At 30.9% G+C, this 16,583-nt stretch overlaps 1 protein-coding gene and 1 pseudogene across 1 annotated transcript; one reads left to right on the forward strand and one right to left on the reverse strand.

Moving 5' to 3' along the window:
- Positions 1-11,321: 11,321 nt before the first annotated feature.
- LOC105122369 (V-type proton ATPase subunit c''2-like) lies at positions 11,322-13,903 on the forward strand. Its single transcript, XM_011021447.1, has 4 exons — positions 11,322-11,495; positions 11,587-11,664; positions 13,197-13,367; positions 13,581-13,903. Exons 1-4 carry the CDS (start codon positions 11,392-11,394, stop codon positions 13,750-13,752), a joined length of 525 nt encoding a protein of 174 aa, XP_011019749.1. The 5' UTR covers positions 11,322-11,391; the 3' UTR covers positions 13,753-13,903.
- LOC105122422 (uncharacterized) lies at positions 13,707-16,281 on the reverse strand (annotated as a pseudogene).
- Positions 16,282-16,583: the final 302 nt, after the last annotated feature.

Genomic DNA, 16,583 nt, shown 5'->3' on the forward strand with positions numbered 1-16,583 from the left:
AAATCTAAGAACGGGTTTAGAGATTAATAATAATGAACTTTATATATATATATATATATAGGTACATGCATCTTGGTTGAAGCCAAAATAAATCCATCCTTATATATATTTTGATTTTTGCTAACAATTTCTTTTAATTTCCTTAAAGATTATAAGGAATTAATTTGTCATGATCATTTTTTTTTTGTTAAGATATGTTCAAACCAGTTCTTATATATTAAAATTAATGTCTTTTTATTAAGTTTTAAATATACTATATATATATATAATTTAAACAGTTGTATTTATTAAAAAAAAAAGCAGAAATAAATCACTGCTTACCATTCAGGCTAAACTGACATATAAATGTTCAATGGATTATACTATTCTGTTGCCAAAACAAAAAAAAAAAAAAAAAAAAGAAGCTAAAATAGAAGGTAAGGATACCGCGGTCACAGGCATATTTTACTATTTACTGTGATAGTGTAATTATTTTTTTATCCTTTCTAAAAACCAATGACTCCGGTGCTGTTGAGGGTATTTCTGTTCTTTTGCATGGCCCATCAATGGCCATTACCATATTTAACTGGAGATGTAATTGTCTTTTTATTTTTTTAAACATAATTATTTTAATTATAGCGTGTACAGCACGGGCTCAAGCTTACATTGTTAATTTTTTTTTTATTCAGGTATCTTATATCTTTTGAAAAAATAAAATTAGTTTCGTTTAGGATTTAGAATTTGTAGTTGTCCCTCTTAATAAAAGCTCTTTTTAAAAATTAAATTTATATTCTCATTCATGCATCATTAACTCTGAATAAGGTATATTCGGTGATGTTGGCTTAATTAGTAGTTAAAATTAAGGAAGTGTTGATTGCGTCTCAACGGCTGATACTCCCAGGTTCTAGATTAATTAATCATGATTGTTTGGGGGATGGGATGTATGATGTATCCATCTACAAATAGTTTAATAAATAGTCTAAAAAGCTTAAAATTAATTGATTGTAAATTGAAGGTAGGACAAATTTGGTATATTTTTGTTGTTGGCTTAGATCCCAATCTCGTAAAATGGAATCTTATATGAAAATAAATTCAAATGTTTATTAACTTTATTAATCTCAGTTGTTCCTGGCCAATACGTGAAAATCAATATAGCTATAATTCCTAATTAAAAAGTCGGCTTGTGGATTGGCGGAGTCAATTTAATATTTTTTTTATTAAAAGAATATAGTTTTATAAAAAAAACGAATCAATATAGTTTTGATAAAAAAATTTTATTTTCAAGATAAACCCGATTCAAATTAGATTCTAAATCAACAAGTTATGGAGTTGATCCTTTGAACCATACCATGTTTTACGATAATGGTTTAAATTTATAATTTTAGTTTAATTCAAAATTATATTAAATTATGACCCTAATAGATGTTGTATATTCTCTACTTTGCTATTTGACATTCCTACTTCTATGATATTAAAAATGTTAAATTGGTTTGTAATGAGGTTAGGTATTTTTTTTAATTAATGTAAATATTTAAATTAGCTTGTACATAGCTTGATTAATTTTACAAGCCTTGAAATTAATGATTATATAAATTTTAAGTGATCTTAAAATTTATAAGATTCAAATTAGTAATTTTTAGCTAAAAAATAAAACTAAAACCTCACTAGTTTAGCTTTAACTTTCAAAATTGTAAGGTATCTTCTTCTTACCTAACGAAGAAATGCCATTTCATCTGTTTCTTGTTGTTAGGTATCTTCTTCTTATCTAATGAAGAAATGCCATTTCCTCTGTTTCTTTCTCTTCATGACGCAGAGCATGATGGGATCACAGTAACTGATCTCTCATGCTTGTACACAAGCCTGGGTATATTTTCTTCTAGTGATGGGCATCTTCTTTTTTAAATACTAATATCTCATCCAGAAGGGCATCTTCTAACCACAACAGCAATTTATTGATCTGGGAATAATTATTTAGTCATAGAATGAGCATATTCAGTGAAGAAAGTAGTGTTGATTCCATCATGCTTAACAAATATTTGTTTTGTAAAGTTAGTCCCGAGTAAACCCTAGAATTAATCTTCATTGTTTTATTTATTTATTTATTTATTAAAGAATTTCAAGATTAATCGGTGCCGTAAAGAAATGGGTCTGATGGATAGTTTATTGCCGACAACTACATTAATCATCCTCAAGTAGTGAGACAAATGGGAATACAGAATCAAGCGTGCTTGTGTAGTTTAGTCTGGGGATATAAAACATGGTATAATTACTTGTTGATTTTTGTTTCCGAGAATATTTTAAAATTAATATATATATATATATATATGATTTTGATATGTTAATATAAAAAATAAAAATATATTTTCAAATATTTTTAAATAAAAAATATTTTAAAAAAAATACCATACACCATAATATCATTTCACATTTATGCTTTGTAGTTCATAATTGCCTTCCAGAAAATAGACTAGGGTTCTTGCCCTTCCAAGGAAATAAACTAGGATTCTTCCCTGCCTATCCAATAAAGATTACTTTTTTATTTAATATCTATTTGTAATTGTGATTGTGATAACTTTTATGATTATAATTATTTTAAAAATAGATTTTTATAAAAGCACTTTTTTTTATCTATTTGTATTTATTTAAAACCGTTGTTAGTTGATAACTAAAAAACAGTTAAAATAATTTTATTAAAACTGATATTTAAAATAAAATTACATGTACTCATTCTATAATTAAATCAGATAAGAAGGATATTATTATTGATATATAATAAATATAGCAAAATAACATTAAAGTCATAGGTTTTTTTAATTGAAAAAAAAGACACAATGTTCAACTGCAACGAAGTCAGAACCTTGATCCGAAACGCTCAAAATGCACGGAGTGATAACTGAGATTCAACCTCAATTTTGATCGGGCCATGCCACTTCCAAACTGAGATTTGGGTGTTTACCAAACACTCTATAAACGCATATTGAGGACAAACCACAGGTCGCGCCGCAACCCCAAATTAACAGCTAGATGGCTGTTTAGACGCTGTTTTAGCAGTTGACATTACTTCTCTCTTTTCTTTTGTTTCATTGAATGGGTCACACAACGACTTTTGTTTTCTTTATTAGTAATAACAACATTGATTATTACCTGACTGACATAATTTTAAAATCTTGCTTCATCTAGTAGATTAATTTGAAATTTAGTTTGTTTAATACTAGAATCAGTCTAAATTTAAAAAAATTAAAAGAAATTAAAAACCTGGTTCACCCAGTTAAAAATCCTATTACAACTCATTAATTATTTTTTTAAATTAAAATAATATTATTTTGATTTATAAAAAAATAAAATTAATTTGAGTTCTAGATCTGATTAAATACCTAGTTGGGTTTAAAAACTTTGTTAATAAGTTAAATCGATAAAGTGTTATTTTAATTTTTTAAAATATGTTTTGATTGGGATATAAGTTGTTTTTTAAAATATATTTTTGATATTCAAAACAATAAAAAAAATTAAAAAAATAATTAAAAAGAAAACATTGAATAACAATACCACCTCAAAATCAATCCTTTTGATTTCAGAGTGTATTGCCATTAATGAATTAGTTTACTCTCACATCAAGATTGATAGACTATCAATGATAAAATTAGTATGTCTTAGAAATCACGTTCATTAACTTCGACAAGTTGACTAATGATTAACAAGGTATATCCCTTTCCTTATTCTTTTGAATTTTGATACTTAAAACTAGTGTATAGTGAGATTTATTAATTTTTTTGAGGAAAAAAAACTTAATTTTAATTACTGTATAAATTGTTTGACGGACATTTCTTTCTTTCATTCGAATAAATCATTATTAATAAACTAGCACTAGGATGAATCATGGAGCATATTTACTGACCAATTAATTAAGTAAATACTCAAGATCAGCAGTGACCATGCATGATGATAGAATTCTTTGTCTGGACTGTGTGTAGGTTTGGAGAAAGGGCTACATCGTGTTAATTAGTGGGTATTGTTGCACTAATCAATCAAAACCACGTTTGGGGAGAGTGATTAATATTAATCATCATGTCTTGCATTTTGATTCTTCTGACTTGGACTCCTCGTACCTCTGTATAATAATTATTTTTTAAAATATATTTTTATTTAGAAATATATTAAAATAATATTTTTATTTAAAAATATTTATTTGTAATATTAAAATATAAAAATATATGAAAACACTAAAAAAATTTTATTTAAAAAAAATATTTTTTTTAAATTTAAATTATATTAAAATAATATTTTTATTTAAAAATATTTATTTGTAATATTAAAATATAAAAATATATGAAAACACTAAAAATATTTTATTTTAAAAAAATATTTTATTTAAATTTAATTTTTTAAAAAAATATCTTTAAAACACAAAAACAAACAATTCATTAAATCTATATTTGCTAGACCTGTTTTCTTCTTCAAATAATGCTCTTTTTAAAAAAATATTAAATTTTATTTAATATTTTAATATATGATGTTTTTCAATTGAATATATATATTAATATCATCCCATTAAAATTTTTGAAAATCAATTAAAAATATCAATTTAATATTTTTCAGATGAAACATTGTAAAAAGCAAAAGTTAACAAATAACAAATAATTAATTATTAAATATAGTTAGCTTTCCAAGAAATTGGAAACATACTGGGGATAAAACTAGGAAAAAAAAAAACACATGAGCCATAATATTTATCCATAGATAAATTGCAGAAAGGGGGAAAGGCTAGCTTTTTTGGATGCATTTCGTCCCTCTAATTGGGAACCTTTTCTAGTGCCCACTTTCAATTTGTAATTCAGGAAGAGGAATTCAATTGAAAAGCAGAGCAATGGAAGGAATCAAGGAAACATGTCAGGCTAGAAACATGGACACAGTTTCACAAGAAAACCTCGGTGAAGAAGGTGATTCAGACATGAGTGCAGGCTCCGGAGATTATAAATACTGAAAAGGAAAACTTTTTACAAGAGTGAAGATGGAATGGTTACTAGTATTTCAAGATTAAAAAAATAAAAATAAAAACATGCTTGATTGAAAAAACAGAAATAAAATCACGACAATAAATATTTTTAGTTTAATTTTGATGGGAATTTTTGTTATTCTCAAAAAAGAACTCGAGATGGTAATCAAATGCTACTTGGTAGCAAGAACATTTCTCAAAAGTTTGATTCTCGTTGGAATTTAAGACTACCAGCTGGAGTTACAAGCCTTACTGTGGTGCAGATGTAACTCTGCCCTCGACTCTATCAATGTGCTTAAATTCAGGTGATGAACCTCTGTCCGAACATATAGATGGAGAGATATGGACATGGCCAGCTGAAGAAGAAGACTTGTCTCAGAATTCTAAGTCAGAAGGGGACAGTGACAGTTATATGATCCTTAGAATCCAAGAGTAGCTTTTCTCGGTGTACTTATTAAGGGATTTTAGGTAAAGGTTGTCAGATAATTAAGGAACTTTATATACCATACTGTAAGAAATATACATCTGCCTGAGTTGAAATAAAACCTTGAGCTAAAGCTTTAATCTTCTCCTCCCATCATTCTGCATACACTGTTGAGCTTGACCAGCTTCTATCTTTACAATTTTCAAATCCCGACTGACTTCTGTCAGATTAAAGCTCCTTGAATTCAAGCCCAAGCAATTAATCAACTGCAACAACGAAGAGAAAAAGGAGAATGTTTAAGAGATGAACAACTGAAATGTGTTCCATAAGGAGAAAAGAGTCAAGGGCTAAGAGTGCTCTACGACTTACATTTGGATCAGAAAGCTCATGGGATTTAACGAAACAACTTATTATTAGTTTCTTTAGGTTAGGCATTCCCTTGAGGAAGGAGGCGATGAAAGGAATTTGGTCAGCAAGTGAACCATCAGATAGCAGAACCAAGTTTTGTAGGTTCTTGAAAACTATGGGATTATCATTTTGCATAAAGAAAATCTGCGGCATAAAAAAGCCTATGGTCACCAGTTCTTTGGAACAAAAGCGATGATGCTATCTAACAAAACCCAGAAACAGGAACAAAATGTGTTAGGAGGTACCTCAATAGGCCAGGTATTTATTCTCAAGAATGTGGCTTCACTTAAACATTGAAGGAGCTTGGCAGCACAATAGATTAAACTCTTTGAACGCTTGCAATGACGATCAGATTCCACACTCTTATGCTGACAAGAAGGCTCAATATAGATCCTTGCACTCGTTAGTGACATAAACATGTCCTGCTTCAAAAAACTAAAATCTACTGGATCTCCAGCCCACCATAAGACCTCGAGGTTGGGAGCATCAATTTTCAGAGGAAATTCATATGAATATTCATCTGAGGAGCTTATATTCAATTTCTCAAGGTTTGCAGCCTTGACAATGATGTGCCTGCGGAGGCGTGGAACTGCTTGGAAGTCTTTTACTGGGGGCAAATATTGCGAAGCACTTCCTAGAGAGCTAAAGTTGCACTCCGACACAGTCAAGTCTTGAAGGGAAAAGCTATTGATGTTAAGAACGCAAATACCTGCAAACCTGCAGCTGCTAATCATGACTTGGCCTACAGATGGACAAGCGATGCGGAAATGGCAGGCTTCAAGGAAACTAGACCCACAGACTCTTAGTTTCTCAAGAGATTCACAACTTATCTTACAAAGAAAACATTTTCCAAACTCAGAGTCATGGACTGTCAGATTTTCCAAAGATGGACAGTTCAGGTTAACATGCCTCTGGGCTTTAAACTGGCACCTGTATATTGTCAAAGCCTTAAAAGATGAGCTGGATATGTTAAAATTCCCACCAGTAAAACCAAAATCGCAACCACTTATTGTCAACTCTTCCAGAGATGAAGTTGTCATATTGAGACCACCACTAATGCCATCAACATCCTCGAGAGTTAGCCTTTTAAGAGATTTACACCATTCAGAAATCCTCTGTCCAAAATATGTATCCTCTACGGTAACTGAATCTAGCCACAGGTCCTTGAGCCAGTCCCACCCTACTACTGGAAAATTGAACCTCTCCATCTGCAAATTCAATTTCAAAGCCCTCAAAGATTCACAGTTATAAACACAATCCGGCAAAGAATAGCCTCTCCATGGGTCTACATGGACTAGCATGTCAAGTTCTTCAACTCCACACTTTGTAGCAATAGTAACCCATGAATTAACAGCAGTCTCTCCAATATCAAACCTTCTTTGCTTGCAGGAGTACCAATGAACATGCAAACGTTGTAGCCCTCCTCCGGTCTTTTCGCGCCATCGCAGCACTTTATTGACATAAGAACAGAAATCTGTATACCTTGTTCTTAAACAGCTAGGATCAGAATATTCAGAATCAAAATCCGCAACGAAATTCAGGTAAGGGCTAGATGTGCATAGTTGATTAAACCTTTTTGACACTACACCAAGACGTGCAGTATCATTAGCACCAAGGAATGAGAAAATATGATAGATAATTTGGTCTGGGAGACCACTCAATATATCACGTGTAGAGGCGAGGATAATAAGTGTGTCTCGACGAGAGCTCATCGCCATCAACTTGGATGGACTTTCCATGAACAACAGCAACCACTGAGTTAAAAATTAACGTAAAAAACACTAGTTAATAATCGATATTATAAAGAACAAGAATATAACAAAAATATTCAAGTTCTATATAAATACGAAGGAGATGGTGCTGTAAGTAGTATAGTTCCTTATCATGAAAAGAAGAAGAAAAGTACCTGAAGAGACTGCTGTTGTTCTTGTTTGGAGCCGGCTAAATTGTAAGCATATATATGGAAAGAAGTTTTTAGGGTTTTACCAGCTGATAAACTCTTTAGACATGAGCTTCTTTTTAAAAAAAAAAATGCAGAAGCCAAGAGGTTTAGTTGCATTCGACTTCGGAGATAGGGTAGAGGAGGAGAATTGAAGTTACATTGAGACTCTGAGAGTTATTTATCCACCTAAGTAATCCATGTCAATTTTTTTTTTCATATTTTCTTAATATACTAGTATATAATTTTAATGCATTCGTTACATGTCTACATGGTATAAAAATATTAAGACTAATTTTAAGACAATGGAAAAAAAAAATTCAAGATTTTAAGATCCAATCAAATGCTATGTAACATTAAAATTTGAACAAAATCACATTTATTTTAATGCATAATAAATATAATTGTTTCTGAAAAATTACTAAAAAATAAATTAAAATTGAACATGTTATTATATATCTTCTTTTCTCATTATTGAAAATTACCAATAAGTTCACTTTTCATGAATTAAAGAATAAAAGTACTATTTTCAATCAATAAGATCATATTCCATATTAAAAAAAATCGAAATTTTTACAAGTGTTTGATTGTTAGTTATATATATATATATATATTAATTTTTCAGGAATTGCTTCAATAGGTAGTTGTAGTTAGAAAATACGAATTCTGTATATATTTGTTTTTTTTTGTTTTTTTATTGAATTTCACATTTATTATATTTTTTGTATTTATTTAAAGGAAATTTGCTTCAAAATCAATTTATGCATAAATCTTTCATATGAATCGCATGAAAGATATATTTAGGGACTTAATTGATAATTAACTATCTGCATTGTTTTAGAAAAAAAATTAAAATTTACAAATTATAAAGATATTTTTCTTTAGTGTTGCTAATAGAAATGGACGAAATGATCTTATTAATAAATAGATGAATTATCAAAAAAGTAATTAACAGAAAACAATTAGAAAAACAAATTATATAATCCATATATTATAAGGGATAAAATTATATTAAATATCATATTATAAAGTAAAGAACTAGTCTCAATCATCAATACAACTAAAAAACTTGGGATGAAAACATTGTTCATGCAATGAACAACCTCAAAAGTAAAAAAATTTTAATAATTTTTTTTCTTTTGTTTTGTTACTTGATTTTTTTAATTTAATTATTTTATATTAAATTTATTTAAAGTTAAGTTTAGTGATTTATTTAAGTTGACTTGATATTGCAGTGTTGGAAAATATATATGATATTTAATTGATGTTTAATTTAACAAAATCAAAGTTAATTTTGTTAATTTTTTTAATCAAATACTTCTAGATTATTTTTTTTCATTTAATTTTTTTTAATTTAACCATTTTACATTATATTAATTTAAGGTTGAGTTTGATAATGTATTTCAATTGGTTTGGTATAGGATTCTCGCAATGTTGAAAAAAAATTTGATACTTGGCTGATGTTCAATTAGACATGATCAAATTAAGTTTTGTTGATTTTTTTAATTGATTCTTTGTATGATCAATTTAATGAGTTATTGGTGAGATTTGTAATAGAAAAATAAAATTCAAAGAAAGAGTACTGAGATAACTCAATTACATTTTTAAAGACACCGAGATATAGTAATTGAATTGATACCAATCCCATCATAAGAGAATTAGGGAGGAAAACGAATGATAAAATTTCTACAATTGAAGAGAAGGGAAAACATTATATATATATATATATATATATATTATTAAAATTAAAAATTAATCAGTCAGTTCCTATAATACTAACAATAATTAAAAAGTCCAAAAACCAGCATTCGATTCAGTAGTTTATTCTTAAAAAAGGTCATTTTCCATTTCTAATAAAAATCTCATGTTTTAATTACTTAATTTTCTTATCCTGTTTTTTAAAATAAATAAATTGGGAAGAAAAAATAAGGAATTGACAAATAGGCTAGATTATTAAGGGATTCAATGATATAGTTGTGCAATATACAAACATTTGAAACTGTATGGATTAATTGTTTAGTTTTTTTAAATTATAGGGACTAAATTGTAATATACTCAAGATTCTATCCGCGGAGGTGGTTTTATGCTTGTGTGATTGGGTCCATGAGCCAGATTTTTTAGCCTTTTCCTTCTTAATATTTCTATTGGGCCTGGCCTGTTGCGTCGTTGATTTAAAATGGATAGATATTACTAAAAACATATTATTATAATAAACTATATTTTCTGCAGGAATCAATTTTTAAGTTTTTTAAAAGTTTAAACATAGCCCGTAGTTTTAACATCTGGTCTGGTGTTGGCCTATTATTTTAGATTTTGACTGGATTATTATGTTTTAATTGAATCATTAAATTGACTAAATTATTTTAAAAAAATTAAAATAATATTATTTAAATAAAAAAAAATTAATAAATTTACAACTAGATCTTGTCAAGTTAACTGAGTTGCTGGATCAATTAAGTCACACCTAATTTTTTCTTCAACTTAATTTGATTTCAATTCTACATTAATATGATGTCAAGTTGACTCACCAGACGAGGCTATATTTTAAAATGATATATAATTTTTAATTATGATACAATAAATAAAATATCTATTTATCCTTTCATTTATTTCTTCTTTTAAAATTCATGCATGTGATTATATTTTATTAATATTTTTTAAAAAATTAAAAATAATTTAAGGATTGGATGAAGTTGTTCTACCTCCAGCCTCTAAAATCCAAACCTTAATCTTAAACGTGAAATATTTCTTTTCATGTATCCCAAATGTGTAATATATTAACAGGAACTAAAAGAATTTGATTTGTGACTATAGTAGTTAATAATGAAAAATAAATTATTATTTTTCACTCTAATCACTTATATTGTTTTTTAAATTTTATTATTTAATATTAGATTTATTAGATATATGGTTTTATAATTTATTTTGATTTATTTTTTATGGAGTTATTATGTTCTCATAACTCGGGTCACGAATTTTACGAGTTAGTTGCGGTGACTCGAGTTATTTTTTATGATTATTTTTTAATTTTTTTAATTTTATATTTTAACACTGGACTGATTCAAGTTAATCCAAATTGATTTTATATGTTTTCATTTTAATATTAAATTTTTTTTTTTTAATTTTTTAAGTTAAATTATATTTTTATTAGTCATTTTAGTTGTTTTTGAATCTATTAAGTTGACTAAGTTATATAAAATCAATCTTCATATATTTAATTTTTTTTTAAAAATTCATAAAAAATACCTTGATATTTTTTTATATTAGAAAAGTGCAACAATAATATAATCTTTGATTGTAATTTAAAAAGAAGAAGCATAATTCTAACATAATTATTAAATTCGATCACATAAACTAGCGTAAAACTTGAAAAATAAAAAATAAAAGCAATCGAATTTTTTTTTTCCCATCATGTAAAAATATATCTTGTTAAACTATTTTCTTTCCTCGATCATTTAAAAATTAGGGACCATAGTTGAAGTTCTTGAAACCGCAAAAATGATTATATTGTAAAAAGTAAACATACAGGGATGCAAATGTAGTTTACCCAAATTATAATTAACATACTCGACAGGAGCTCTCTCCACACAGATAAAAACCAATCAGATCGGGGAAGAAAAAACCTCCGCAAATTATCAAATCACGAAAATGTCAAGCTCATGGTCGCATGCACTCGTTAGGATCTCTCCTTACACTTTCTCAGCCGTAGGCATCGCCATCGCCATCGGTGTCTCAGTCCTGGGCGCCGCCTGGTACCACCGTGACTTGTTAATTTTGGTGTGCTGAACCTGATGTTTTGTTGATTAATTATTTATTATGTGATTTCTATGGTGTTTTTCATAGGGGGATTTATATAACTGGGAGTAGTTTAATTGGTGCTGCAATCAAGGCTCCTCGCATTACTTCTAAGAATCTCATCAGGTGATTATTATAAATTACTTTAAACCCTAATTTTCTTTTGTGTTTCTTTATTTCAATTTGATTTGGGTGTAAAGTGGTGGAATTTTGATTTTTTTTCAAGTTTAATTGTTGATTTTTATGGATTTTATTTTAATCTGATTTTTTTTGTGGGGGCTTTTTGGTTGATGATGATTGATTGATTGATTTGAGTTTCTTTTTGGGTTACAAACTGGTTTTTGGAATCCAATGTTGTTTGCATTAGTAGTGGGCTATAAGAAGTGAATCAAAATTGATGAGTATTGTCTGCATTTCTTTAGTGAGAAATTTAAATGCACTAAGAAGCTTGTGGTTGGAGGAGAAATTTTTGCTTTGGGATGGAGGAGTTGTTGTGGATCCGTGCTGTGCATGTTACTTGTATGTGCTTTCCGTGGTGCTGTGGTGGGGCTGAATGCTTTTGTGTTGGGTTGCAGAATCTTGGACTAGTGAATTGGTTATCAGAATCACCATGATTTGAACTAGTTAGAGAAGCGGTTTTCAAAAATGTTTTTGCGAGTAGGAACTTTGGAAGGTTATATTGGGAAGCTAACATTACTGTCTTGTGCAAAGATGGCTTGAGGTGTGCGTTTATAGGTGGTTGTGCACAATTTGTATTGATTACTGTCTTGTGCAAAGATGGCTTGAGGTGTGCGTTTATAGGTGGTTGTGCACAATTTGTATTGATTACTGTCTTGTGCAAAGATGGCTTGAGGTGTGCGTTTATAGGTGGTTGTGCACAATTTGTATTTAGTTTCTTGTGAGTTTATACTTGGTAGCTAGAGCATCTTCATTCTTGTTACAATTCTCGAGAGCCCAGCAGATGATTTTTACACATCGAATAGAAGGGTTAAGGAGAGTTTCTCGTTTAGCTTTGGAATGAATGTATTGCTGATTTAGCTAGATTCTAAATTTTATTAGTTCAAGTATTTTCCCTAGTCTTCTCAATCCCTTTTCAAAGTGTGTGTCTACATGCAATGCTGTGCCATTTCATGAATGAAACATCTCTTGCGAGAAGGATGCTATATAGCTGGATTATTGTTGCTCATATTAATTTCAAGTTCTATCAATGCTATATAGCTAGATTATTGTTGCTCATATTAATTTCAAGTTCTATCAAGTTTTGAGTTTCATGCACCTATGCAGGATGTAGTGATTGCAAAATGTGCATTTTTCATTCAAGAATGTATTGCTGATTTAGCTAGATTCTAAATGTTATTAGTTCAATTATTTTCCCTAGTCTTCTCAATCCCCTTTCAAAGTGTGTCTCTACATGCAATGCTGTGCCATTTCATGAATGAAACATCTCTTGCAAGAAGAATGCTATATAACTGGATTATTGTTGCTCATATTAATTTCAAGTTCTATCAAGTTTTGAGTTTCATGCACCTATGCAGGATGTAGTGATTGCAAAATGTGCATTTTTTCTGATTGTGAAGTTATCTTACATGGTAATTGAACTTATGAAATTTAAATGATGCCTTCAAACAGTGACTTGCTCAATTGTTTGTGTTTCTCAGTGTAATTTTTTGTGAGGCTGTTGCTATATATGGCGTTATTGTAGCAATTATACTACAAACAAAGTTAGAGAGTGTTCCAGCATCACAGATTTATGACCCCGAGTCCCTTAGAGCTGGATATGCAATTTTTGCCTCTGGGATTATTGTGGGCTTTGCAAACCTCGTCTGCGGGTTAGTATCTTCATCTGTTTTGCTTTTATCTTCTACTGAAATATATGCTATGCATCATGAAGTATATAATATGAAAATTTTATGAACAGCTGCCATGCTTGTGATTAAAACTTTGACCATTTTAATTATGTGGGCATTAGTGTCATCATGATTCACCAATCTATAATTTCCGTTAATTATGTATGCTTATCCTTTTCTGTTTCGGCGGAACAGATTGTGTGTGGGTATAATTGGAAGCAGCTGTGCTCTGTCTGATGCCCAAAACTCATCTCTTTTTGTGAAGATTCTTGTGATTGAGATCTTTGGTAGTGCTCTGGGGTTGTTTGGAGTGATTGTTGGAATTATTATGTCAGCTCAAGCAACCTGGCCTGCAAGATCAGTGTAATTTGTTTTTCTTCTCGGAATGCAAAAAATCAGTTATGATGGGGCCCGACATATGCTGTGTATCGTAAATGAACTTTGTATTTTATTAATTCAATGGTAGTAGGCTTGTAAACACTTGAGTTGAAATGTAATGCTGTCTCTTCTAGTCTTAAGATTTGTCTATTTGAAAATAAACTTTGGTGGAGGGCACAAAGCATCATTGCCAATTGCAGGGTGGGCGTTTAATATTCTTAGTGTGTGATGTACACTGTTATTTTAGTAGTCTTTTGCGTGATATGAGTTGTTCTGAGTCGTGGAGGCCACTCGGTAGTGTCATTTCCCGTGCAGAGTTTCAGAAGAAAGTTAACACTGCTTGTAAAATAAATAAATAAAAAAGCTAGTGATTGTATGCTAATAATGTTCTGGCAAGATGCCTTGTAATTTACCCTAATCTGGTTAGAGTGTTTTATGTGCCGTTAAGTTAATTGCAGAGCACCCTCTTATTGTAAATTGTTACTGCTAATTGCACTCAGAGTGTTCATCTCATCAGATACAACTTTGCTATATTCTATTAAAACACAGGCCTTGTTTGTTTACATTGATATATGAATCTATACAGTGTTCGAAAACACAAAAAAGGATTTGACTTGAGAAATAAAGAAAGAGCATGAGAACCCAAGAGTGTACTGCTGCGGAGAATGAAGTTTGTCTTAATCACGAGGAGCACTGACATCAATCAACTGACAAAGGAGCACTAGCAAAGAAAGTCAGATGTATCCGCTGAAGCTCTTCACTTTCCTCTGCACTTGCTGCCATCGGATCAAAAAGTTTACTATCAGGAAGAGCTAAGCCTTGCTTGATTTGACCCACTCTGCGAATGCAGGACTTGTTTCGCAGTGACTGTTTGTCTAATGTGCTGATATTCTTCAAGAGCTGAAGGTATGTTTTCGGCTCCCCACTTCTCAATACTTTTGCCTAGAACGGCTGCATCCAAAGTTGACATGTTTGTACTCCTGACTCTATGAGGAGTTGAAGGGTGAGAAGCATCTCCAATCAATACCACGTTGTCCCAAAAGATTTGCTCAAGAGGATCACTTTCATATATGATATTTATGAAAGGCTCCTTTGTTTCTCTGGTGACTCTCACCAATTCAGGACCCAAACTTTCTCTGCTTCTTGGTACATGTTTCCTATCATGTCACTGCTTACTTACATGGTCACAGAATTTCCCTGAAAAAGCTTCCAAGTTATTATATCAGCTCTAGCCTCTAGCTGGTTTAACTGCTGCAGATCATTACGACGAGTTTCAGTATATCATCCCATTGTTAATGTTTCTTAGCACTCCTTATCCTTAAGAAACTGAGGTCTAATGATCCCTAATCCATCTTCAAACAATAACCTTTTCGCAGCTTAAAACTTGGACTGTGGCCAGTTAAAAAGAGGTAAATTTATGGAGTTTAGGACATGGAAATCTAGAGAAGAGGGTACGAGCAGACAATCACCTTCTGTCCAGGCTCATGTTGATGGACATACCAAATCCAATTGAGCCTTTCATTAAGGAGTTCATAAAGCCCAGCGATCCTTCCAGTGTTTAGATCGAAGTATAGGCATTTTCGAGGATCTGGGTACGCTCTTTGGATGCCCAAGATAGATTCTGAATTCCCACTTCCCGAAAAGTCAAGAACTCCTCTCCAGGCACAGCAACCTGAATACCTGCCGAACAAGTAATGCTTACCATTAACTGGTATGAATCATATCAACAAAACATTATCATGAAATGCAAAAAGTTTTTAGTAATCTCAATAAGCCTTAATTTGAGATCAGGTAGAAATGTCTTCCGAATTGAAGAGAGGCATCCATCTGCTGCAACAAGCAAGTCCCCATTTATCTCAATAATCTCTTCAGTTTGAAGAACTTTAGCCTCAACTTTAACCGAGGTTTTGTCTTCAGAAGTGCTGAAGCAAAGGTTCAAACGACCCCACTAGAACACTTCTTCTGGCAGTGCCTTGTATAAAAGACCATGAAGATCAGCCCGATGTGCAGCTCTGAAATTGAACTTCTCATCTCTTGTCAGAATCCTGCTGACTTCCTTTTCTCCATCTGGTGCATGGTTCTTTAAGGAAACAAAAATACCAAGAAGGAAAATTGAGGTGGCTTCCCTCTTGCTCTAAACATAGTAATTTGATCCAGTTGCTTTACATGCGGCATAGTTTGGCAACGCGGTGTATTGCAGGTTGCACCGCAGCAAAAACATCATTAAACTTCTATTTACTAATACGTCTAATTGTTCCTTTAGAGAATGTCCATCTTCAAATGAATTGTGTAGCATCATACTACCATGAAAGTAGAATGTGAAAATCTCAGAAATGGGATAAGTAGGAAATCACCCTTATGTCAGGCTTAGGTTGATAGACATGCCAATTCCAATTAATCCTTTCACCGATTTGTTCATAAACCGCACTGTGAGCTTAGGTACTTCGATAAAAGTATAAGCATTTCCCAAGATCCAAGTACGCTCTTCGGAAGCACAGGATAGTTTCTGAAATCTCATTTCCTGAAAATTCAAGAACTCCTCTCCAATCACAGTAACCCTAATACCCAAAGAACAATAATCCTCCCATTGCATATAAATGTTAGTAGGTTGTTGGAATATGTGTCGATGTTGTAGTTCAAGGCTAAATGGCAATATTGCTTGATTATTGAAAGGAATCAAATGGGTGCCTATGTCTACTCGTTAGAGTCATCACTAATTTGTTTTTTTTTTTTTTTTCTTTCCCTCCTTTGGACTAGCATGCTTGTCTCATCCTATGGAAACTTTAGTGTTTTCTACTATTTTGTAATTTTTGCATATGT

This window comes from Populus euphratica, unplaced genomic scaffold (genome assembly GCF_000495115.2).
Source record: "Populus euphratica unplaced genomic scaffold, PopEup_1.0 scaffold19.1, whole genome shotgun sequence".
Taxonomy (NCBI): Eukaryota; Viridiplantae; Streptophyta; class Magnoliopsida; order Malpighiales; family Salicaceae; genus Populus; species Populus euphratica.

Coding starts and splice junctions, on each gene's coding strand:
- LOC105122369 (XM_011021447.1), top strand. CDS start 11,392: ATGTCAAGCTCATGGTCGCATGCACTCGTTAGGATCTCTCCTTACACT. Junction 11,496..11,586: donor TCAGTCCTGGGCGCCGCCTG/GTACCACCGTGA, acceptor TGTTTTTCATAG/GGGGATTTATATAACTGGGA. Junction 13,368..13,580: donor TTTGCAAACCTCGTCTGCGG/GTTAGTATCTTC, acceptor TCGGCGGAACAG/ATTGTGTGTGGGTATAATTG.